Below are 26,228 nucleotides of genomic sequence, written 5' to 3' on the forward strand. Positions count from 1 at the left end.
GCTCTTAACTGCTGAGCCATCTCTCCAGCCCCATTATTGTATCCTTTAATCTTTTTTTCCTATTGTTTAGGTTAGTCGGGTTATAAGTGAGGTACTCTCGGTTAATAAAGTCGTAATAAAATATATTTGTTAAGAAAATTGAGCTTACAGAGTTTTGTTATGGTAACCTCGGCTGACAAGTGTGCTGGGCCAACAAGAGGATAGCAAGAGGAGAAAAAGACGGATTCAGGAAAAAACAAACAAAACAAAACAACGATGACTATCCTAGTTCGGTGTTTCTAAGGGTTAAGTGCCTCCTGGGATGTAAGAATGGAGAGAAAAAGTATCATCTGTAGGAAGATTGATGGTGAAAGTCAGGGTTACACCTTCATGCTGGCTATGCAGGCCCTCGCTTCATTGGTGTGTGTCCACAGTGCCGCTCTCTGGGTAAGGGCACGTTATAGTCTACATCTTAGATGCGGCCCAAAGACCCATTTGCTAACATCTTGGTCATCCGCTGTAGAGCTATTGGGAGGAAGTGGTCATCTGTCCCCCAGGTAGGGCTTAGTAGAAAAGGAAGTTAGATCATCTAGGCATGCCTTTGGAATGGGTATGGGGGTTCCTTTGCTTTCCAGCCACCCTGAAGTGAACAGGTCTCCTCTGCCACATGCTTCTAATGGGTCACCTTGGCACAGGCTTCAAAGCACCCAGAGCATGGTTATGGAGCGATGCTACTGACATGATAAATTAAAACAAACCTTTCTTTCTTAATTATGAACAAAAGTCTATTCTCTACAGATAGGCACTGATGACAGGCCAAAGAAACAATTCTACCCAAGCTGAACTAAAAAATATAGAGCTTTCAGAGTTACTGAAAAGGAGTATGGGCAATTCAAAGGTAACTTTATCAGCAAAAGGCCCACCCTAAGCATGAGAGATGATTCACAAAAGGTGCATCCTGGGAGCCCCATGCCTACATTGCAGGCAGCTCCACCAAAGAGAACTTTTCCTCCCCAGCAGCTGTCTGCTGCTTTCACAATGTTGGGAGGGTTCTCATGAATCTTATAATGTTCATAAGCTTCCTGGTCCTGGCAAACTCTCTACAGCTTCTTGAGTCTTCTGAGTGTCCCTCCTCTCACCAATAGGTAATCAATAGGTAATGTCTCAATTCAGAGGAAATAGCTACACAATAGTTACACACACACACACACACATATATACATGTATATATGTATGATACATATAAACTATAATGTGTAATGTATATGATGTGCAGGTATATATCATAGCTACACATGCATATTCTATTATCCTCTATTGTTTCTTTCTCTCCGTCTCTTTAAACTTTTTTCTCTTCTCACAGACCCTTTTCTGCTTTCATCACACACATACAGAAACGCACACACACACACACACACACACACACACACACACACACAGAGACAAACACACACAATCTAGTTTCTGCATAGTAGAAAAGAATATGAGCTATTAGACTTTCTGAGTGAGACATATTTTGCTTAATTAAGGATCTTTGGTCCCTGAAAATGTCTTAGTTTTATTTTTTACAGTTGAAGAAAATTTCATCATGTACTGCACTACATTTCCTTTTTCTGTTCATTTGTTGATGGACATCTAGGATGATTCTATTTCCTGGCTACTGTGAACAGTGCAGCAATAAATATGGATGTGCAGGTCTGTGTGATACACTGGATGGTATATCTGGGTCACATGACAGTTCTGTTTTTAGTTTTTGGAGGGCTACCACAGTGGATTCCATAGTTTACTACCAGTAATGCATAAATTTCCTCTTTCCAATGTCTTGATAACATTTTTGTTAAATGCAATTTTTAAAATGACAATCTTAAATTGAAACCACCTCCAACCAAGAGCTAATTTTCATTGGAATTTTGTAGCCAGACTACTACCAGGTAGAATTTACCATTGACTGTGTGCATAATATTTTCACCGAGCTGATTTCCCATTCATATCCAAGCTACTTCAAGAGGCTCCATGTAAGATACAGATGCTCAGATGTGGTGAATTCACTCATTTCTCCCCAGCGAATGGATTCAAGGGCGTATGGGCTATTGGGTATGTTACACGAAGGGATACTTCTTTACAAAGACTGCGTTTTGTTGTGGAGTAAGCTGAGGTGGTACTTGTCCTCCATAAGGTACATAAAAGCAGTTGTCATAGGAAGGAATTCAGAGGTTTTGTGCACTGAGCCTGCCTCTGTCACATGTCATCATCACTGTAGACGCCTGGTTCCCCTCTAGTTCTCTGGAAACCTCCCAAGACACTGTCTCCATGTCTTATGCTAACTTACATAGCGGCAGCAGGGGCGAGGGGTGGGGTACCGTCGGATTGGGAGGAATGAGCTTAAATATGGGACTCCTGATGTTTTTTTAAAGATCTAGTGGTCATGAGACATGTTCTCTTTGTGGGGCCTCTAGGTTTAGTTATAAAGAATCAATGGATTCCTTTCACCATCAATTAACTTAGAGTCAAGTGAACCACACATTGTGGCTTCTACTATCCATGACCAAAGGAACCCCCTTATCTGTGTTTCCTTAAACATTTAAAATAGACACACAAAGCTATGAAACATGTGATTGGAGTTCATGGTGAGGCAAATCTGGTAACAGTAGAAACCAGAGGCTGGGAAGAAGGAATGGGGCAGGGACACTGTTGAGAAACAGGTTTCTTCAGGGGCTGGGGTAATTCTGGACTTTTCTGTACAAACCTCACGGAAACTCATTCAACTGTACATCTTCAAGTCTTGAGCTGGGCTAGGGATGTACCTTAGAAGAAGCATATTTGCCTAGCACGTGGGAAGCTGTGGGATTGATTCCCTAGTGGACTCACATGTGCATGCACACACAGAGAGAGGGAGAAAGGAGAGATGGAGAGAGAGACAAAAAGACCGAAATACACAGAGAGAGAGAGAGAGAGGGAGGGAGGGTGGGAGGGAGGGAGAGAGAGAGAGATGGAGACAGAAAGGGAGGGAGGGAGGGAGGGAGGGAGAGGGAGGGAGGGAGGGAGGGAGGGAGAGAGAGAGAGGGATTTTATGGTAAGTTCTATTCAACGAAAATGGAGAAAATACGATTCTACTTCCTCTAGGGACTGAGTGAACACTTGGCCCCTTCATTTATTTGCCACAGGAAGTTACAAAGGACACACTGAAGAACTGGACATGATTTATTTCAGAGACATACAAAGGTAGTAGGCTCAAGGATAGGTGATGTGGCCATTACCCATGTAACAAACATGACCGGGGATGTCAGTATCTAAGAATAGCAACCACTATAGTTCACTGGGGACTGGGCTTCCTTATCTGATCTAGACATTTTGAGAGCAATTTGAGCCATGACGTCCATTTCAGCCACAGCTCCTTCACTTCACTTGCCAGATGACCAGGAATCATACACTAGTTTGGCTGCAACCAGGTCTTCCACTGCCATGCCTGGAATGGACAGAAATTTGCTTCATTTATTTTGTCGGAATGGCTTTGCCCAAAACACCCTTGGCAGTCTTCTGATGGGGATACTGCTAAAGTCCATAGTGATAACTGCAACTGCTACCCACAGGTTCACACAGACTCAGTATACGAAGGGCTGGTCACGGAAAGGAATATGATGCTAAGCAAGAAACCCACATTTCATAATCTCCAAGGTCTAGTTTGGATGTAAGCAGATTTTCAGCTGAGGCTCCATGTATAGTTTAAGCTCTATGACTCATGTGGTCTCCGTTACCTTGGCTCAGTTCTGCCCTTACAATGGGAAAGTAGCCCCAGGTCACAAAGCAAGTGAGACTGCCTGTGCTTTGGTAAGTTTGTTTTTTTTTTTTTTTTTTTTTTAATGGACACTACCACTTGAATTCACCTCCCTCTCCATCCCCTCCCCCTATGTGTGTAGAGGCCTGGCTTGGTGCTAGTTATCTTCCTCTTTCTCAGCCCATTTGTTCATCTTATTTGGTTTTTGGTTTTGTTCTGACACAGGGTCTCTCACTGAGCTCACTGCTTGGGCTAGACTAGCTGGCCAGTGAGTCCCATGGATCTTCATGTTTCTGACTCCACAACAGCAGAAGTACAGGCCCAGCCATGGGCTGCCACATCTGGGTCCCAGGGCCCCACATTCAGCTCTTCCTGCTTGTATGGCAAGCATTACCCTGGCTAAGCTGCATCCCCACCCAGTCTCTCTCATCATTTTTCAGTGCATCCTGACAGCAATTCTTTATTTGCCACACCCCAATCATTTAAAAATGTAGACATTATTTGTAGTTCAAAGCTCATACAACTATAGGTAGTTGGCAGGGCTGGACCCACAGGCCTACATTTTGCTGACCTTGGACCATTACAAATCCTGTATCTTTCTTTAGCACTTCCCGTTTGTCTTTGAAATGTTGAATATCCCTAATCCCAAAGTCTGTAGTCTTAAACATTATATAGTCTGAAACTCTAAGATAATGTTAACATTCAAAAGTTTTTCAGTTTGGGATTGGGTTTTCATAGTGGGCAGAGGGTGGGGCGAGAGTTTAGTCTGTCAACCATCTACAAATGTTCTCCATGGTACAAAAAAGATCCAACATGAGACACTTGTGGGCACAAGTATTTCATATAATGCATATTAAATCTGCAATTTTAAGATATGCACCTTAATTTTTGTACCCAGTGGGTATGAGCAGCTCAGCAAACATCAGCTAGAAGAGGAGGTGTGTCAATACACCTAGCACCTGAGGTTAGAACACAAAACTTGCCAAAAGAGCAGATTCCTGCAGTCTTTGTTTTTTTAATGGGGGCAGCTAACTTTCCAGACTCAACTGGATCAGTAGAACATCACTGGACCAGGCACTAGATGAAGTTTACTACCTTTGTTGGTCTTCTAGTACACAAGGAATTAAATAAAATACTTAGCTACCTGTAAAGGCCCGGATGCTAGCTGATGGTATAGATGCACACTTTTTATCACATATTATCATACATACACACAGTATGTTTTGATTATACTCTTTCCTTGCCTCCAATTCCTTCCCATCTCTCCATCATTTCCCCTCTCAACTACCTGCTTTTTTTTTTTTTTTTAATTAAGTTCCTTGGGTGTTTTTTGTATATACATGGCATCCTCAAAGGCCACAACCTGAAGAAAACAGACTCCTCAACCCCAATCTGCCATTAGCTGGCCAATAACTTCTAAGCTAGGGGGTGGGACTTAATGAGCTTCACTCCCCCATTCAGGCTCAATCTTATGCAGACTTTATGCATGGGGTCACGGCATTATGAGCTCAGGTGAAGCAAATACTGTTTCATGGTAGTGTCACACTACTAGCCAGAACACTGCTTTGTTTTGTTCTTTCAAAGCAGGGTTTCTCTCTATAGCCATGGCTATACTGGAACTTGCTTCATTGATCAGACGAGCCTTGAACTCAGAGACCTGCCTCTGTCTCTCTAGTGCTGGGATTAAAGGTGTGTGCCACCATACCCAGCCACCCAGAGCACTTTTTAAACTATAGCAAATTTGAAGAAGTATAAAAGATCTTGGGGCAGAAAGCACTGTTGAGGGGCCTTGGTGGTCCATTTACTAACCATTAGTAATTTTCAAAATATAAGTATAATAGCTGATTATTCCTTTGGTTCCCATATCACCTGTTTCTTTAAACATGGAGGAATGGGAGAGTTAATCCAAGGAGCAGACTGTCCACTGGGAGCCCACCCTTCATCAAGTTTCTCCCCAGATCAGTTGATGTAGCTTGCAGCTCCTCATGATGGCCTGTTATTAAGCATCAAGTGGGAGGGTAAGGAAGGGGTCTCAGATGGTACACTTCCTGTCTCAATCTCCTTTAGGTCAGGTGCCTCTGCCACTTCCCTTTAGCTGCTAACAGCATTGTTCCCTGAGCGCTTCCTCTGATGGGTATCAACTTCTGAATTCATTTATGACTAACCAGGCGATTTAGTACAACATCGGCTGTGTGCAAATTAGTTTTCTTGTATATCTCACTGAACTGTCACAAGAGCTCAAGGTAACAGGTGCTGAAGGAACTTTGGCTCTGAGACTTCAGGTCACTTGCCTAAGGTCACATCTCCAGTGCATGACATAAAGGGAATATAATCCAGGCTTGCCCAACTCCAGAGTTCATGAGCTTAGCTACTCCACCCAGACATGTAAATGATTGATCCAAACGATGGACTCTGCAAGGATTTCCAAATGGTCTGCCCACAGAGCTAGTAACCCATTCACTCCCCATTCCCTTGCCCTTTGCTTTGATTGGATTTGTGCCCAGGGAATAATTCATGGGTCTTACCCAGAGACTTGAACACTGTGGTCTTCTCACAGTGTGCGGGACGCACACCTGACACCACTTCTCCAAGCTCCGCAAAGATGTCAGCCTGCAAAACAAATTCATACTAACTAGGGCTGAAGCCACCATCTCATGCATGGCTAGCTTCTGAAGTCAGCAAAGGACACCCATGAATAGAGATAAATTTGAATCGTTTATGTAAAGAGAATAAAATTGATTTTTAAAAAGACTGTCTATGAACTGATGCCCTTTGATATCCTTTGGGGAAAGCCCTGTGGTTTTGATGCCATGAACACAGAGATCATTGTGTCTGGGTGCCTGCCTGCCAGGTCTCTGTCTGTGAAGAAACTTCTGTGCTATTATCTGACCATGCACTTTGGCAGCCTCTGCTTGCTTCCATAACCCAATTCTAAGTGGGGATGGGCATCCAGGGGACACATAGTTTTATTAAGGTTTCCAGGTTGCTACAGGCTTCTCATCCCACTGCCTGTGCATAGCCATATGGCTATGTTTTTTTGGAATGGGATTAAAAAGTATTGCACGATCTTTAGGAATGCCTTCCTTACTAGCAGGTGAGGTGACCAAGGTCTGCAGAGGGGAAGGCAGTGAAACCCTGGGAACCAAACCAGGGCCAGCCAGTGGTTTTGCTGATGAGAGAGAGGCTCACCCCTGACAACAGAATGTCTCCTGACTCCTTCAGGGCAGCCTCCCGGGAGTCCACATAAAGCACCGCTTGTTTCATGAGCTCGTCATCCAGCTCTCGCCAGTCAGGTCTGCTGGCTCCAACAGCTACGAGACAACAACAGACTCTGAGTCCAGGAAATCCCTAGGGCACATTAATAGAAAGAGTTGAGCAGGGGACCAGTTGGGATATTTAGATGCAAACACCTTCTCATCTTCTAGAGCAAGGTTTTCCCAATAAGTAAGATAGAATACTTATTAAAAACAACACCTACCATTTTCCTCCTTTTAAAAATTATATGTGTGTGTGTGGGCAGGTGCATGTCTTTCTGAAGGTCAGAGGTTAAGGGTGTTGTTCCTCAAGATGGCAGCCTACTTTGTTTTGTGCGACAGAGCCCCTCACTGGGACACAAAGCTTGCTGCCCAGGCTCAGCTGGCTGCCTAGGGAGCCCCAGGGTCACTAGAAGCACTCATTAACAAACATTTATTTTTATTATTTTAACTTTGTGTGCATGTGTCAGGTGTGGGGGGTATGTGCATGTGAGGACAGGTACTTGAGGAAGTGTCAGATGGTCCTTAAAACTGGAATCATAGGCAATTGTGAGCCACTCAACATGGAAGGAAGGAGCAGAACTTGGGTCCTCTGCAAGAGGGGTACACAGTTTTAACCGCCGAGCCATCTCTCCAGCCCAGCATTCATTTAAAGGGTAAATACTGCCTGTGTTGCATTTCCATATAGGCTGTTTATGTATTGCACATACTCTTCAGTGTCTGATTCCATTCACAGATGCACACATTGAAACTGTAAAGAGAGTGGGGCCTACCAAGTCACCAGTGAATCTTGGTCACAGAGAGTCCTAGGCTTTCACTCAAGGGTCTCTTTCTTGCTGGGAGTGACAGCTAATTGTAGAAACCACGCAAAGGGACCTACTGCTCTGGTTGGGTTGCTTCTCAGTCATTCCTGTTCATAAGCCAAAACTGCCTTTTCTCTCATCGTGACAAAAGCCCAATGTTAAGGCCATGAAGAAGCCATAATAAGAAGACAATTAGGAGAGCTGTAACTAGCTCAGTGGCACGGCACGTGCCCTGTACGTGTGAACCCCTAAGCTTAATGCCAGTACTGCCAGGGGGGAAGGAAAAGGAAACCTGGACTTGAGATTGCCTCGACACAAAGAACACTGATGATGGGGGATGTCCTAGTGGGTAAAGCACATGCCATGCAAACACGGCTCTCCAGAACACACAGAAAGCTGGATGCCTCAATGCACATCATAATCCCAAGGTCTGTGTGAGATGGAGGACAGAATCAGGAGGTGCCTAGCGCTGGCATCTCTTGGGCTAGGAGAATACACAGATGAGCAATAAGACATGCTATCTCAAGCAAAGTGGGAGCCAGAACTGACAGCTGAGTTTGTCCTCTGACTTCCACGTCTGTGTGGTGGCATGCACGTGTGTACAAACACATTTTTTTTAAAGGAAGAGGATAAGGAGAAAGAAGAGGAGGAGTGGGAGGAGAAAAAAAACCCCACAAAACATAAACTGACTATTCAGCCTTGATCATTGACCTCGTCCCTCTGCAGAGACTGGGGCAATGAATCTGATGCATCATGCCTTCTGCTTCAAGGATACAGGATAACGCACAGGCTGCAACCACATGCCTGCAGAGCCAGGAAGAAACGGACAGGAACAAAGCCAACAGATGGACTGGAAATGTTGCTGTCCTGGGGTGCTTCTCCAGGGGACAGTCCTTGTCCAGCTCCAGCTGCTGGCTACTATGTGTGAGTGCGTAGCCACAGTTACCAGATGCCCTCCCTCCCTGCTGTTCATGAAGAGGAGCAGGAAATCTGTTTGTATACCTTATTTCTGGATTTCTCTGTGGTCCAAACAAAGCAGTCTGCTGGCTGAAGCCAGCCCCAGGGTAGCTAGCTAGTCTTTGAAACTATTATAAAATTTTGTCTACGTACAAGGCAGCATTTATGTGCCTTCTTGTAGTGCTGTCCAGTTCCTCCCTATTGTTCTGAGCTCTAGTTTTCAGAGAGCAGTGTAGTAATTCTGAAGGCTGGTGGTGGGGGATTCTATCCAATAAAAGTCCCCGCTAATGAAACTTGTAAATAAATCATTAGGTGGTGGGGAAAAGCCTCTAGTTTCTGGGGCTCCTCCCTCCCCTGCTTTCTACAGACAGTCACTGCCTAGAGCCTGTTGAATCCACAAACGGCTGTGTGAGGCCACACAGGCAGATGCAAGTGGACCAAACGGCCAGTCAGCAGACTGACCCAAATCAGAACTTGGCCTTGCTTCATCAGGGCTAGAAAGAGTGAAGGTCTTGGAGGACTCTTGATGGGATGAATGGGGTGTGGGGACAGGAGTAGGGAAGTGTGATGTTGGGGAGAGGTTACAGTGAGGCCTGTCTTTTAACAGCTCTGTGAACAAGTAAAACCTGTCCTTGGTGTTTCACTGTTATTACTGGGACACTGTTAATAAAGCATATTTAAGGCTCGGTGAACACATAAAACAAATTTGTCCTGCATTAATGGAACACAAAAAGAAGTATCTTGATGCCATATCAGGCCATCTTTTTCTAGAATTATCTATCTATCTATCTATCTATCTATCTATCTATCTATCTATCTATCTATCTTTGGGCATGGTGGGTCCACATAGCAAGGATGGTGGAAGGTGCTTAGCAATTGACAGTTCCCTGCAGCTCCTCTGTCCTATAGTGTAAGGGGTTGAGTCCTGCTAGCACATAACCCTGGAAGAGGACCCCTGAGACTAAGATTATAGGCTAGTGAACACAGATTTCACCTTAGTGAGACTTTAAGCTCAGCCTAACCTTGAGCATACTCTCAGTGTGTTGTATTAAATTTGAAACAGAAAACAAAAAGCCAAGTCAGTCGGCTGCAGATTCAGTTCTGCTCCAGGGAACACATTCCAACAAGAACTGTCACTGTCCCGCTTGGTTTCCCAAGTCCTCCCAGACAGTTCTGATCCCAAGAAGCACACCTTGAGCCAACTTTTCCTGGACCTGTGTCATGAGATCAGTTCCCTGCAGACTGAGACCTTGACTTCACTTTGGCCTTGTCTTTAAATTGTTGTGTTCACTCTCCTGAGGGGCCTTTATTTTGCCTGGAACATCCTTCAGCTCTTGATATGACTGCTCTTCTTTACCATTTGGGTCACAACCTAAACTCAACTCTCCAAGCAGCTCCCAAGGTAAGTGGATCAAAAGGATCCACCTCAACTTTCCTCTTCTGCTTCCACTGCCAGGCCCTGCAGTGTCCTGCTGGCAGCACAGGCTCCTCACAAGCAGAAACTACCCAAGTCTTGGTTTGGTTTCTCTCCCATCACTAGAATAAAGCCGACAGGAAAGGTATGCCCTTGGATGCTCCATTTCCTGTGGCATTTCCCAGCAGCTAGAACAATGGCTGGCATGTGGTAAACATTTAGGAATGAACACACAATCTCTTGACTTGACTCCTGCTTCCCACACGCCTGTGTGTGCAGAGCTCTCAGCTTCTGAGATGACACCATGGTCTTGTCATTACGCAGCGGACCACCGCTACTAGCCTCAATCCTCTGCTATCTGTCTGCCCAGCCACAGGAAGCCAGACTCCTTATTGGAAGATAGAGTTAAGTACTGGTCACGAACCCAGCTTTGAGGACAGACTTCCTCAGTTCAAACCCAACCCTGCCTCCAAGATCTCCGACTCTTGAAAGTTACTTAATCTCTCTTTGTACCCACTTATAAAACAGGGGTCATGATAATTACTGTTTTCTATCTCATAAGGTTGCTGTAAGGATTAAGTGACATTATCTAACATATATATTATATATAATATATTCATATATCATGTAGTATATGTATATATACATACATAATACATGTATCTGTCATAATTGAGGGGATTATAAAGATAGGAAACAATAACATACTTGCTGTGGAATCATGTACTCAGCACCCATGTAAAAAATGTGGCCATGGTTATGCATGTCTGGGACACTGTGGAGTGGATGGGCAGCAGACAGAAATAGGTGATTCCTGGCATTTTCTAGCCAGCCAGTCTGGGTAACTAGTGAGTGTTGGATTCAGCAAGAGACCTACTTCAAGGTGGAGAGTAACTGTAGCAGACATCCAATATCAGCACACACTACAAACACTTACGGGTACACATGCACGCGCACACGCACATACAGAATTCAGGACAGCATTACAATAGTTAAGTATTTTATGCAGCCTGTCTCTTGCTATAATCTCTAGGCTTATTTGAAGATCTTCAGAGGCCCCAAGTGTCCTTATGTTTAGAATATCCTCCCACCCCACTTCCTATTTCACATACTAAAAGCATCCATATGCCACATTAAATCCTTTTTGTACTGTAAGTACTTTTGGAAAGTGTTTATAGTCCTATATGTTAAGAACAAACTATTCAGGCTAGGGTGGTGAATTAGGCCTGCCATGTAAATCTTGGGAGGCCCAGGAAGGAAAAATTCCAAGTATACAGAGAAACTTTGTCTCAAAATGTCAAATCAAACAAGCCAAAATGAAGCATTATTTGCTTGTCCATTAAGGTTTCAATCACATCTAAGAATGAAGTTATAGTTGGCCATTTGTGGCAATGTTACTGGCCACAGGACATTAATTAGTGAACTATTCACCAGTTTTACATTTAATTTTCTTTTCACATTATGAGGCAGGTTTTTAGGGCCATCCTGTTCTTCCCATGCCTTTTTTTTCTTTTTGGAGACAGGGTCTATGTAAGTAGCCCAGGCTAGCCTCCAACCCTCCATCTTCCTCCCTATACTTCTTGAGTTAGGCTCATACATTTCTGATACCATTAAAAAGCAGGTGCAGAGGGGAGTGGGGATATACACCTATAATCTAAGCACCCAAGAGTCTGAGGCAGGAGGATAGCAACTTTAAAGCTAGCCAGGATGTATAGTGAGACCCTGACTCAAAAATCAAAACCAAAACTGAAACATGTAGCATTTTGTATGATGGAGAAAGCACCTTACAAATGGAGGCTGGATCCAACCTGGGAGCACAAAGCCTCTCTACTTACCATTGATGTGAGCCCCAGGCTTCACCCATTCACCAAATAAAATGGGCTCTGTTGCCATGGTGACTGTGATGATGACATCAGCACCTGTCACAGCCTCCTGCACCGATGAACAGACCCGAACATCTCCTTGCACTGTGCTTGCAAACTTCTCAGCATTTTCCCTGGTGCGGTTCCATATCCTCACCTTATAGTGGTAACAAAGGGACACTAGTAGGTTTCTTCACTGTTTATGCCACACCAACCCACACTGTTCCAAGGTGGTGACAATGGTGTCTTTAAAGAAAGGATATTTGATCAAGGACACAGCCTCAATGATGACTAGAGAGAACGCCCTGGAGCCATGTAGGCTTGGCACCAATCCTTCCTTTACTTGATATTATCCCTGAAAGGATATTCCCTCATTCAGCCTCAGTTTCCACATCTGTGAAATGGGCAAAGACAGAGTGGAACTTAGCCCACGTTTGAAGCCCTGTATTAGAATTGCAGCAGATACAAGATTCATGAAAAGAGGGCTGTGTCATGGAAGAGCTTGATCAATGAAGTGTAAGAAAGGACTAAAAAGCAAACATTTTTAGGTGAATGGTGTGGCAGATAAAAAAACCCAACTGTGGAAGCCAGACAGAATCCTGGAAGGTGCTGGGATGGAGGTAGCAGGTGTTGGCAGCATCAAAGGCTGAGCTCTTGTGAGTTTACTAACCAGTTTCAATGTCTGTGTCAGGGGCCACTGGCCTTCAACTAAATATAAGGCCCAAAGACTCTCATCAGAACACAGGGTAAATGGAGAAGTCAATTCTACATGAAAGCTCATCAAGCAAGGTGAGCCAAGCAAGTATGCCCAGCAACAAGTCACTGGATAGCTGTGTCATTTTTTCTTGATAGAAAACTGGGCAAATATATGCAAAATTTAGGTAATGTGGAACAGTGATGTTGGAACTGTTGATGAAAACAAGGGTATACAGCTGTGCAGAGCCACCACGGTTAAAACTGCTGTAAGCTGTAAGATACAGAGGAGAGAAGCCCAGAAACTACTTTCTCGTCTTAAAAACAGGTAAATGGCTAGTTTTCTGTTTTCTTCTTCTTTATAGTCTATATTTCTCAAGATAGCTGTATTTTTTTTTTATCATAAAAGCACACAATCTGCATTGGTTCCACCCCTGTGACAGGAATATATTAAAATGAAAGAAAGAAAAAAAGATCATTAAACATTCGCAGTGAAGTGAGGGCCGCGGAGGGAAAGGTAGAAGATCTGCTGATGCCAGTGGATGAAGATCTCCTCACCAGGCCTCACCCCTGATTCTGGGCCCAAAGCTCTAAATGCTTAAAGACTCCCAGAGTCTTTTAAGAGAAGCACAAGAAGGGACCGGAAGTGCAGCTGATACCCAGGGAATGTCACAGAATCACTTGGGTGGCTGGTAGCATTCCCAGGTGTGTGTTCTGGGGGGCCATAAGTCTGCAGACAGGTAGCCAGGCCTCCACAGTACTTCTGGGGAAGCTATAAAGGTAAGGAAGACCTATGCTGGACTCAGACCCACTGCTTAGCCAGTGTAGGGCAGCACCTAGAGGCCCCCAACCCATCTCCCTGCTCCCCTACCCCGGTCACTCACCTCCTTGAAAGGAAATTGTTCTGTAAAGATCTCATAATGACTGTATGCTTGGACCCCAGCTCCAAGGATGCACAGCACATCACTGCCTGGGGGCTTCAAAAACTGAAACAGCATAGCAAAGGTCAGTGTTTTCAGGTGGCCAGGAGGTACAGCAACCCTCAAGAGCTGGTAGACATCACAGATGTCACTTTGTTTCCATTTGCCCTCTCTAGGGAGGGGCAGGAAGGAAAGAGCCTTCATTGAGCACCTACTGTGTGCCAGTATTTGACAGTCAAGATCTCATTTGGTCTGGAAAAGGACTGTCCCTATGTGATGAGTGTGCGTGCATGTGTGCGTGCGTGTGTGTGCACATGCCTGTGGAGGACAGCAGTCAATATTAGGTGTCGTTCCTCAAGAGACATCCACTTTCTAAACAATCTAAACATCTGATCTGGCACACCAACTCTCCCCTGAGCCATGGCACTTACCCTATGCCTAGGAAAACCAGCATCTTAAGCTCTTGTCTGTCTTAAATTAATGAAAAAAAAAAAAAAAAAAAAAAAAAAAAAAAAAAAAAACAGATTCCAATTTTCCCCACAGAGCCCCATTTTGCTCTACTTTGTCTTTTGAGATATGGTTTTTATCACATAGTCTAGGCTGTCCTACCACTCATGGTGATCCTCCTGCCTCAGCCCTGAGTTCTGGGATTACAGGTGTGCACCATCATCCCTGCTTACTATCTCATTCTAAATGCTACAAAGTCCCCCATCTTTCTCCTGGGGTGCCTCCACACTTCTAGGCCATCACAGCCCCACTTGCTTGACCATGTGCTGTGTGCTCCTCCAGGGTTTCCCTCAGTTACTTCGGCCCTCTCTCACATGTCAGGGAGGCCATTTCCGAATCCCTTGAAATGTCACCTCTTTAGTCAGAAGCAGCAGTGTGTGCCTGTACACCTAGCTGGGTGGGAGGCTGAGGCAAGTGAACCATTTGAGACTAAGTATTCAAAGCCAGCCTGGGTAACATAGTGAGAACCTATTTTTAAAAACGTCACTTCTATTCCAACACTTCATTTTGTTTCATTTCATCTTTCTAACATACAATATGGGTTTTGGAGGGTGTTACTACTTTTTTTCAGAAACTCTAAGGAGACTACCAATTATTTACTAATTAATAAACAGTTATAAAATAGTTAAATGTGTATTAACATTTATTAATAATTGGTATATAATACATTAAAGAGCCATTTAATTATTTAAAAGGTCAAATCATATTCTATGCTTAACTTTTGTGTATTTGTATATGTGTATTTGCGTGTATGTATGTGCACTGGCCAGATGCTGACAGCTGGTGTCTCTCTCCATATCTCTTTCCACTCTACTTTTTGAGATTGCACATATGAGGTATTTGGAATGACGTGGCCCATAGGCAATAATTTTGTGAATTACTGTGCTCACTTACTCACTCATATTTGGTATGTGGAGTTCCAGCTACTAAGAAAGGCAGATGAAGATAAGTTCCGCATGCTTCCCCATCCAGATCTAATTTTGCTAGCCCAGCATAGCCACTGGTCTTACCTTCGTGGCGATGGCAGACACGGCTGCTGTTCTCTTGGCAGTTATGACATTCCCATCCATGACCTTGGAGGAAGGAGAGACAGTGAGGAAGGTGCCCTCAGAGGGGCAGCTTCATAGAAACAACAGTGAATGTGGGGCTTAGAGACACACTCAGATCTGAGCTACGAGGCTTTGAGGGCTCATCTCTATCCACTGGGTTCTTGACCTGTAAAAACAAAGATGGCGCCAACAGCACAGAGGGGGCTGCAGGCGTGAAGTGCAACTGCACAGCAGGAAGCCACTGCCCACAGCAACCACTCAAGCATCACCCCGCTTGTTTTCTTGCCCTGGGATTCTCAGACCTCCAAGCTGAGGTGGAACTTTAGGGATATGATTGACACTTCACATCTCAGGAGTTTTGGAAAGACACTATTCCCAGAGTACTACCTTGAGGATGACTCGGGCTGACTCTCTGGCTTGGGGTATGCAGTTCAGTGGTCAAGGACTCATTCCTGGTACAAGGAAAACCAAGAAAATGGAATCCCTATGGGGTGGGACCAAGCTGCCCTTGGCTTCCAAGGCTCCTCAGGTTCTGATGCCCAAAGAGGACCTAGCGTTTTGCCCACCTTTCCACGCATATCAGCCGGCTCTCAAAGGCAAGCGTTACTTGTTATTTTTCTCGAGAAAAAGCCAAGTCCTGTAGCTACAGGAGAAGCCCCAAAGCCCCGCTATCTAGTGCGAAGGCTGAGGCTACAGAAGTGGGGTCTTGTCATAGGCAGCGTAGACGCTACTGCCACTGGATGGGACAGTCCTCTAATGGGATAGTGGGCAGCTGGAATTCTTAGGGACTCAGACAGCCAGAGGCGAAGGAAAGGGGGTGGGAGCCCGAGAGCCAGCTTGGAGGACTCTAAGAGCAAATCAAGTGGACCTAGCAGCGATCTTCACTGACCCGTTGTCTGACCTCAAGCCAAGGGGGGGTGGTCTCTACTAACCTGAGCCTCAAGGATCTCAACAAAAATGAAAGGGGAAGTGCCCTGTTTATACTCAGCACTTGCCAGGCCGAGGTACAAGAATCATGTATGCGAGATTTGCCTGGGACACATAGCAAACAAACAAACAAAGAAACAAACAAATACAGATAAGGCAGTAGAACAGTCTAGGGCTGGGTACACCATTGCTTTAGATTGAAGAGGTTTGAGGTCCAGCCTTGTTTGCTATTAGGGGGTAAGTCGAGCACAGCCAGTACATGACTCACTCCTCATCTCTGAACAATATTATGTACCTCCTGGGTGCTTTTAATTATACAGGTAATGGCTTAGAGTTCCCCCCATCCCCCTCCCTGCCGCCCCTCATTCCCGTTGCTCCCCCCCCCCCCTCACCCCCCCCCCCCCAACACACACACACAAAATCACTGAGGAAATGTGAGCTACTGTTCCTTTCACACCTTGCTAGAACAATACAGACAAATGTCAGGAAGACACCTACAAGTCAACGTGCCTTCTGCTGCACACGGGGAGGGACTCAACGAACAAACATTTCCTCAGCTACTGCTTTAGTTCAAACTGTGCATTTGGTGTAGCCGAGTGTGTAGCAAGCACATAAGAACGAATAACAGGATTGTTATTTCCACAGTCACATGCTTGCAGCTGCTGCAGGCACAAGCAGTCTTTAGAAACAGATGCCAGTCACAGATCACCTGTGCTGTCTCACTAGCTTCTAGGCTTAATTCTGGGCCTCAGGGACACTCTCTAGTCCAGGGGGACTTGCTCTACCAGCTCTGCCCCAAAGGAAAAGAGATTTGCTCACCGCCAGCAGGGAGCCATTGCTGGGCTCAAAGAGCAGCACTGAAGCCTGGTGGGAGGGGACAGTGGACGTGTTGCTGTGGCCCTCGTAGAAGGTGACTAACTTGGTGGTGAGTGCATCGTCCACTGCACTGTAGGCTGGCATGACTCCCAGGAAGCTGGAGGGGCGGGGGGAGGGGGGGGGGAAGAAAGCAGTTTCAACTCCTTGCAGTCAATGCTCAGTGTTCTATGAAGCCCCATTCATCTTCCTCCATTACTGCTCCGCTGGTACCCTGTGCCCTCAGTCCTCTGCCCTTCCCCGGGTCAGGACTCATGGTTGGCTCAGGACCAGAAAGCCATCACAGCCCTGCCACTTCTCAGCTGTGTACGCTTCAGTAAATCACTTTACCTCTCAGTTTTCAACGAGCGGATCAACAGCCTCTGTATCCCCCTTGCCAAGGACAGCGAGTTGAATTACAGCACCTGTAAAGCGCCCCCTCCCCGTTGGCACTAGCCCGGTGGGTAGTGCCCCTTAAGCAGCAGCAGCTGTCATTAGCAGAGATCAAGCAAGCCTTCTCCTCCTTTCTCCCACTGCTTCTCTAGGCATTCCTCCGTCTTTCCTTCCTCATTCTTCCATCTCCTGGTCCTTTCTTCACTCACCCTCGGTGCTTGGCCACAGGCACCACGGTGCGCACTGGCTGCATGACCCCTCCATCCGGGCCTCTGGAGAAGTTGGCCAGAGCTGCCTCCAGGGGTGGGATGAGAAGGCTGGAGCTCCGGAGATGGTCCTGCACTTCAGCTGCGCTTAGGAAGGCTGGTGCTCGCCTCATCTTGCCGCCTGCCTTCGAACCCGGGCCCCACAAGCCACCTTCCCAGAGCCGAGCCCTAAATGAGGCAGAGCCCGCACGCAGCAGGCCTGGGCAGGCTTCCCGGGGCGGAGCATCGTCACCCCGCCCCTCGGCCCCGGCCCCGCCTCTGCCGCCCACCCCAACTCCTAAGATTCCAGGGCAGTTCTTTCCAGATTGGAATCAAGGCGGCAGGCTGGGAATGATAATTCTTGAGTCAACTGTTCCCACTCCTGTAATTAGCCGTCTCTACATCCCTGGGCACGCTGTGTGTGAGAAGAGGACTTTAGGGTTCCACCTGCGCAGCACCCCCTCCCTCCTCTCAGCTCCACTGGTGTGAGAAAGACAAGAGAAATGACAGGACACCCTCAGTGCTCCTGTGAAAAGCGCTTGGAGGGTTATGTCATACTTTTAACTCCGTCTCCTTCTGCTGTTTCTTCTACTCTCAATCTCCCTCCCATGCCACCCCTAGTCCCTAGCTGCTGTGTTAAGCGCACAGTTGACTCGGGTTAAACAAAACAACCTTCACCTTGAAGTCTCAGACAAGAGTAATGACCTCAGTCTCGTAAAGGACCAAAATGCAGTTTGTTTGTTTGTTTTCCAAGGAGTTCATACTGTGTCTGAGGAATAGACGATTTACATAAAAGGAAGCCAGCCACAGCAGTGACACCTAACCCTCCACTGTTGATGGAGTAGTGTCACTCAACCCTTGACCAATGGTAGAGAAAGTGCTTTTGGGAATTCAAAGAAAAGAGAGACTATTCTGATCCAGAGTGTCACTGCAAGGTGTCAGGAAGGAGCAAAGAAAACTAGGTCTCGGAATAATAACAGTGATAAGGGTATGTCTCATTTGAGAACACCAAACAGCTGCTGCGGAATGGCGGCGCTGTTGTTAGGGCTACTATTTTAGGCTCTGGACTTTGTCCAAGGTCATCCAGCAAGCCCGTAGCAATGAAGTTTCATTGTGTGTGTGTGTGTGTGTGTGTGTGATATGTGCAAGTTTCCAAGGAGGCCAGAAAGAGGCATTAGATCTCCTGGTACTGGAGGTTACAGGTGTAAGTCACCACACACAGATGTTACAGCCTTAACCCAGGTCCTCTGAAAGAGCAGCAAGAGCTCTTAATAGAAGAGTCATCTCTCCTGCCCCTTGCTTTGGTCTGTCCTAGGTTAGACTGGCTTCAAAATTCTATGTAGTCAAAGCTGGCCTTGAACTCCAGATGCTCCTGCCTCCACTTCCCAAGTGCAGCAGGTGTGCACCGCCAGAGCCAGCTTCGGTCTTTATTATTATTAAAATAATACAACCTTTATTGACTGTAGTCATGACTTAAGAAAAAGGCTATTTAATTAATAAACTCACTAGTAATGTAGGGGAAGCTGCTGTGTCTTTCCCCTGCCATCCCTTGAGGCCTGGTCCCTGCCTGGAAAAATCCTCTGCAAACCTCCTACAGACCTAGTCCTTCCCTAGGCTGCTGCCAACACACTAAAAGTGACAGCAGGGCAGAGTGGTCCGAAGGCTGCAGCAATATTGACTCAACAAAATTTATTGTGACACACCAAGTAAATAAGTCAATGCTCAAGAGAAATACTAAAACAACAAAAGTGATAGTAATCAAAGGAGAACAATGAAAAATATTTAAAAAAAAAAAAAAAAACAGAAGTCAGAATAATGGAGTCTTTCTTTTGCTTAGTTTCCCAAGACAACTCCTTAAGTATTTTTACTTCAAAAAGACTGAAAGTAGTGTATCAATGTTTTTATCTGGACTTCTGAATTTTGCCGTCGCCTCAACTATCTTGCTGGCTTTACTACGTGGGTCTCTGGTTCTGGATAAGCATGCACGCGAGCAGAATTCAGCGGAGTGGAAAAGGCCCCAGGGCGCACGCGAGGGCGACACCCAGGTGGCTCCCTCTGGCGCTGTCTCTCATTCCTTTCGCGCGCCCTCGTCGGGACAGATCTGCGTCGCTAGGCGGTTGGTTAGAGCGTTGGGAGGAGGAGCGGTGCCCGGGCGACGCGCGCCCCCTCGTGGCCGTGGTGGTGGCGGCTGTTGTGGAGTCTGAGAGGTGTGTGTCACAGCGCCGCGGCTGCCCTTAGATGCCACAGAACTTCACTGTGGGCCCTACACACACAGGAACGAATTTCATTGTGTGTGTTGCCAGTCTAAAAGAGAGGAGTGGTTCTCAACCTTCCTAATGTTGTGACCCTTTAACACAATTCCTCTTGTTGTGGTGACTCCCCCATCATAACCTTTTTCACTCTTACTTCATAACTGTAATTTTGCTACTGTAATGGACCATAATGTAAACATCTGTGTTTTCCTGTGGTCTTAGATGACCCTTGGTGAAAGGGTCGTTGAGAACTGCAAGTCTAACCAGTTAAAGAGTCTGGGCTGTTGGTGCTGTGGACATGAGGCCCATGACCTCTATCTCCAAGGAGACTGGGGCAGGCCACTTCTAAGGGCAGAAGTCCACCCTGCTGGATTTGGAAACAGAGCCTGGGGCTCACAGGGGTTTGTTTCAGGCGTTGACTGCAGTTCACTAGAGGAAACTGTGCTGGTGACTTTGGTAGCAAGAGACAGCATGTGGAGTATATTGCGTAAGTAATTCATGCATTCTGGAGGCTGAGGCAGGAGAAGAGCAAGTTGGAGAGCAAACCAGGCTACAAAGCAAGAACCTGTCTCAAAAAGCAAACAAAAGAAAAGGGCCCTTAGGCCTATTTGGGAATAATTTTATGATAGGCACACATGCAATGTGTGCAGCACTGTTCCCGCCCTTCCCCCTAACTTCCTGACCCTTAGTTTGGCTGGTGTGTTTAGTCCCCTTCGCTCCCCTCCCCTCCCTTCCTCCCTTCTTCTCCTCCATCGCCTCCCCTTTATTGTTGTTGTTGTTATTAGACAGGGTCTTGCTGACCTTCAGACCTGGCTGACTTTGTACTCACTATGTAGCCCGAACTGTTCTCACATCCATGGCAGTCCTCTTGCCTCAGCCTCCCTAGTTCTGGGATTAACAGCATACACCACCCGCCTAGCATGACTCCATTTTGATATGGACAATTCTCACAGTTTAGGGGCTAGGGGGAAGAATTTGGGAATCCAGGATCAGCTTTTCGTCTTACTCTGACTTGAGTCCTGTCACTTAACTTCTGTGTCTTCTCTATAATGAAGACAGTTCTTTATTCACCTCATGGTTCTATTTACTTACAACATTACAGTAGTATACAACATAAATTAAGCCATATTTTAAGTGCCCTTTACCACACTTGTAATGTCTGTACTAATTCCAGAATACTTGATCCCTCCCAAAATAAACCCTGCACTTATTACACAGTTGCTCTCGGCTGCCTACTCCCTGCTGTCCCTGGCAAATGTTGCCCTTTGTGTGTGTGTGTGTGTGTGTGTGTGTGTGTGTGTGTGTGTGTGTGTGCCTGGATTAATGGAGTTTGGACATTTCGTATGAATGGAACCATATGTGTTTTTTATTAATATTTTTGAAATTTTATTTATTTATTTATTTTCATTAATTTTTCTTGTTACATCTCAATGGTTATCCCATCCCTTGTATCCTCCCATTTTTCACTCCCTCCCATTTTTCCCATTATTCCCCTCCCCTATGACTGTTCCTGAGGGGGATTACCTCCCCCTGTATATGCTCATAGGGTATCAAGTCTCTTCTTGGTAACCTGCTGTCCTTCCTCTGAGTGCCACCAGGTCTCCCCCTCCAGGGGACATGGTCAAACGTGAGGCACCAGAGTACGTGAGAAAGTCATATCCCACTCTCCACTCAACTGTGGAAAATGTTCTGACCATTGGCTAGATCTGGGTAGGGGTTTAAAGTTTACCTCCTGTATTGTCCTGGCTGGTGCCTTAGTTTGAGTGGGACCCCTGGGACCAAATCTGCCTATCATAATGTTCTACTTGTAGGTTTCTAGGACCCTCTGGATCCATCTACTTTGCTATTCTCCCATGCTTCTCTCATCTAGAGTCCCAATAGGATGTCCTCCCCTCTGTCCCAGTTTCCTGGTAAGTGAAGGCTTTCGTGGGACATGCCCCTTGGGCTAGTATGCAAATATAAGTGAGTATATACCATTTGAGTCTTTCTGCTTCTGGGTTAACTCACTCATTATGATCATTTCTAGCTCAATCCATTTGTCCACAAATTTCGGGAATTCCTTGTTTTTAATAGCTGAGTAGTATTCCATAGTGTATATGTACCACAGTTTCTTTATCCATTCTTCTACTGATGGACACTTAGGCTGTACCATGTTCTGGCTATTATGAATAAGGCTGCTATGAACATGATTGAGCAAATTTTCTTGTTGTGTGCTGGAGCATCTTCTGGGTATATTCCAAGGAGTGGAATAGCTGGGTCTTGAGGAAGCCCTATTCCCAGTTTTCTGAGATAGCACCAGATAGATTTCCACAGTGGCTGTACTAGTTTGCATTCCCACCAGCAATGAAGGGTGTTCCTCTCTCCCCACATCCTCGCCAGCATGTGGTGTCGCTTGAGTTATTGATCTTAGCCATTCTGATGGGTGTAAGATGGAATCTCAGAGTTGTTTTGATTTGCATTTCCCTGATGACTAAGGAGGTTGAGCATTTCTTTAAGTGTTTCTCAACTCTTTGATATTCCTCTGTTGAGAATTCTCTGTTTAGTTCCAAGCCCCATTTCTCAATTGGGTTATTTGGTTTGGTGGTGTTTAATTTCTTGAGTTCTTTATATATTTTGGATATTAGACCTTTGTCAGATGTAGAGTTGGTGAAGATCTTTTCCCAGTCTGTAGGCTGTTGCTTTATTCTCTTGACAGTGTCTCCTGCCTTACAGAAGCTTCTCAGCCTCATGAGGTCCCATTTATTAATGGTTGACATTAAGGCCTGGGCCATTGGTGTTCTGTTCAGGAAGCTGTCTCCTGTGCCAATATGGTCCATGCTCTTCCCCACTTTTTCTTCTAAGTGACTTAGTGTCTCTGGTTTTATGTTGAGGTCTTTAATCCATTTGGATTTGAACTTTTTTTGGTTGAGAGACTATCGATGATTGCTTCTATTTCTGTAGGGGAAATGGGACTATTTAGCTTGTTTATCTGTTCTTCACTCAACTTTGGCAAGTGAAATCGATCAAGAAAATTGTCCATTTCCCTTAGATTTTCAAATTTTGTGGCATATATGCCTTCAAAGTAGGATCTTATGATTTTTTTATTTCTTTAGTGTCTGTTGTTATGTCTCCCATTTCATTTCTGATTTTGTTGATTTCAATACTGTCTCTCTGCCGTTTAGTTAGTTTGGCTAACGGTCTGTTTATCTTGTTGATTTTCTCAAAGAACCAGCTCTTGGTTTTGTTGATTCTTTGGACTGTTTTCTTAGTTTCTAATTTGTTAATTTCAGCCCTGAGTTTGATTATTTCCAGATGTCTACTCCTCTTGGGTGTTTCTGCTTCTTTTTTTTCCTAGGGCTTCCAGTTGTGTTGTTAACATGCTTATGTGCGATGTTTCCAATTTCTTTTTAAAGGCACTTAGTGCTATGAATTTTCCTCTTAGCACTGCTTTCAATGTATCCCACAAATTTGGGTATGTTGTTCCTTCATTTTCATTGAATTTCAGAAACTCCTTGATTTCTTTCTTTATTTCTTCCCTGACCCAGGTGTCATTTAGCAGAGAGTTGTTTAGTTTCCACGTACGTGTAGGCTTTTTGTTATTTCTGTTGTTGTTGAATTGTAGCCTAAGAGCATGGTGATCTGATAGGATACAAGGTGTTATTTCAATCTGTTGAGGCTTGCTTTGTGACCTACGATGTGATCAATTTTGGAGAAGGTTCCATGGGGTGCAGAGAAGAAGGAATATTCTTTCTTGTTTGGGTAAAATGTTCTATAGATATCTGTTAGATCCCTTTGACCCATGGCATTGGTTAATGATGTTATTTCTCGGCTTAGTTTCTGTTTCAGTGACTTATCCTTCAGTGAGAGTGGGGTGTTGAAGTCTCCCACTATTATTGTGTGGGGATCAATGTGTGGTTTAAGCCTTTTTAGTAGATCTTTTACAAATGTGGGTGCCCTTGTATTGGGAGCATAGATGTTCAGAATTGTGATGTCATCTTGGTTGACTTTACCTTTGATGAGTATGAAGTGTCCTTCCTCATCCCTTTTGATTAATTTTGGTTGAAAGTCTATTTTGTTCGATATTAAAATGGCTATGCCTGCTTGCTTCTTGTGACCATTTGCTTGGAATATTTTTTCCAACCTTTTACCCTGAGATAATGCCTTTCATTATGGGTGAGATGTGTTTCTTGAATGCAGAAGAATGTTGGATCTTGTTTATGCACCCATTCAGTTAGTCTGTGTCTTTTTATTGGAGAATTGAGACCATTGTTGTTGAGAGATATTAATGACCAGTGACTGTTAAGAGTCTTAATTTTGATGTTGTTTCCAGTCGAGCGTTTGTGTAGTTGTTTTTTCGCCATGGTATAGTTGTCTATTTCCTGGGTAGTTTTGGTTGTAGCTTGACCCTTTGGGATGGAGTTTTCCTTCTAGTACCTTCTGTAAAGCTGGGTTAGTGGATAGGTACTGTTTGAATTTGTTTTTGTCATGGAATATTTTGTTTTCTCCATCAATGGTTATTGATAGTTTTGCTGGGTAAAGTAGTCTGGCCTGGCATCTGTGGTCTCTTAGGGTTTGCAGGATCTCTGTCCAGGCCCTTCTGGCTTTTATGGTCTCTGCTGAGAAGTCGAGTGTAATTCTGATAGGTTTGCCATTAAATGTTATTTGGCCTCTTTCCCTTGCAGCTTTTAATATTTTTCTTTGTTCTGTATGTTTTGTGTTCCGATTATTATGTGACGGGCAGTTTTTCTTTTCTGGTCAATTCTATTTGGTGTTCTGTAGGCCTCTTGTATGTTTATAGGCATCTCTTTCTTTAGATTGAGGAAATTTCCTTCTATAATTTTGTTGAGAATAGTTTCTGGGCTTTGGAGTCTGAAATCTTCTCTTTCTTCAATGCCTATTATCCTCAGATTTCTTCTTTTCATGGTGTCCTTAATTTCTTGGATGTTTTGTGTCAGGAGTTTTCCAGATTTGGCATTTTCTTTAATGGTTGCTTCAAGATCTGTGATTGTATCTTCCAGACCTGAGATTCGTTCTTCCATCTCTTGGATTCTGTTAGAAAAGCTCACCTCTGTGTTGCTCACCTTCTTCTCTGAGGTCTCACGTTCTCGTTTTTGTTCTGTCTGTGTGTTTATCATTTAATCCATTTTCATCTTCAGATCTTGAATTGAGTTTTTGATTTCTTTCATCTGATTTTTTGTATATTCCTGAATTTCTTCCATTGCCACTTTATAGATCTTCAGAGCTTGAACCGTTTTATTTATTTCTTTCATCTGGTTGTTTGCATATTCCTGAAAAATTTCCAGTTCCACTCTATGTGCTTCTTTTATGTCTCTCACCTGTTTGGCTTCGTCTTCCTGCATTTGATTAGGAATTTTATTTGTTTCCTCCATTATCATCCTCTTTACCAAGGATTTGAGGTAATTTTCTTGTGTTTCCATTGTGTTTGAGTTCTCTGGGTTGTTTTCTTTGGGATAGCTGGAAACTGGAGACGCCATGTTGTTTTGGTTTTTTTTTTTTTTTTTTTTTTTGCATATGCTTTTACGCTGTCCTTTAGACATCTTTCCGTCTCTGTTTTTGTTGGGTAGCTTCCAGAGTTGGACGGAGGGAGTCTGATGATAGATTCACTTGTTTTCTCATGATTTCCGTAGGCTGTAAGCTCTGATGCTTCACTGATGTGGATGGCAGGAGGTTAGCCCTGTCGTTTTGGTCTCTCACAGCCAGTGATCCTCAGCTCCCCTGTGATGTGGGTTCTGCAATCGTTCTGGGTCTCTGAATGAGTGTTGGGTCAGGTCAAAGTATCCACAGCCTTCTGCGTCCCCTGCCAAGTCCAGCCAGGGACACTGGGCCCAAACCACACGCCAAGCTCAGCTAGATTCTCAGGGCCTGAACCGTCTGCCGAGCTCAGCTAGGGATTCTGGGCCCAGAATGCACACAGGGTCCAGCCAGAATTTTTGGGCTGGGACTGCGCACCAAGCTCAGCTAGGGGCTTTTGGCCCAAAGTGCGTGATGTGGTCAGTTATTGACTCAGGGCCCAAACCGTCCGCCAAGCTCATCCAGAAATTCTGGATTCAAACTGCACACTGTGTCCAACCAGAGTCTTAGAGCCAGGACTGTGCCAAAAGCTCAGCTAGAGTCTCTGGGCCCAAACTGTCTGCCAAGCACAGTTAGGGACTCTGGCCCCAAACTGCACGCTGAGCTCCACCCGAGTTTCCAAGGCGGATTTGTGCACCGAGCTCAGCCAGGGACTCTGGATTCACACTGAGCGCTGAGATCAGTCTGGGACTCCGGGCCTAAACTGCGTGGATAGTCCAGCCAGAGTCTTGGGGCCACTGAGCCTGTGCATACAGCTCAGCTAGAGTCTCTGGGC

The 26,228-nt window shown here is 45.0% G+C and overlaps 1 protein-coding gene across 1 annotated transcript; it reads right to left on the reverse strand.

The window, feature by feature from the left end:
• Positions 1-3,218: 3,218 nt before the first annotated feature.
• Crym (crystallin mu) lies at positions 3,219-17,844 on the reverse strand. Its single transcript, XM_051145148.1, has 8 exons — positions 17,595-17,844; positions 16,960-17,113; positions 15,175-15,237; positions 13,622-13,723; positions 12,018-12,201; positions 6,944-7,065; positions 6,280-6,364; positions 3,219-3,445 (listed from the first exon to the last, which is right to left on the reverse strand). The coding sequence occupies exons 1-8, from the start codon at positions 17,762-17,764 to the stop codon at positions 3,381-3,383; spliced, it is 945 nt and encodes a 314-aa protein (XP_051001105.1). The 5' UTR covers positions 17,765-17,844; the 3' UTR covers positions 3,219-3,380.
• Between the last annotated feature and the right edge of the window lie 8,384 nt (positions 17,845-26,228).

Source organism: Acomys russatus, chromosome 5 (assembly GCF_903995435.1).
Source record: "Acomys russatus chromosome 5, mAcoRus1.1, whole genome shotgun sequence".
NCBI lineage: Eukaryota > Metazoa > Chordata > Mammalia > Rodentia > Muridae > Acomys > Acomys russatus.

Excerpts from the sequence above, each read along its gene's own strand:
- Crym (XM_051145148.1), bottom strand. The coding sequence starts at position 17,764 with ATGAGGCGAGCACCAGCCTTCCTAAGCGCAGCTGAAGTGCAGGACCAT. Across the intron at positions 17,114-17,594 it reads CCTGTGGCCAAGCACCGAGG|CTTCCTGGGAGTCATGCCAG; the intron begins GTGAGTGAAGAA and ends CCGCCCCTCCAG. Across the intron at positions 7,066-12,017 it reads GCCTGGGGCTCACATCAATG|CTGTTGGAGCCAGCAGACCT; the intron begins GTAAGTAGAGAG and ends GTTGTCTCGTAG.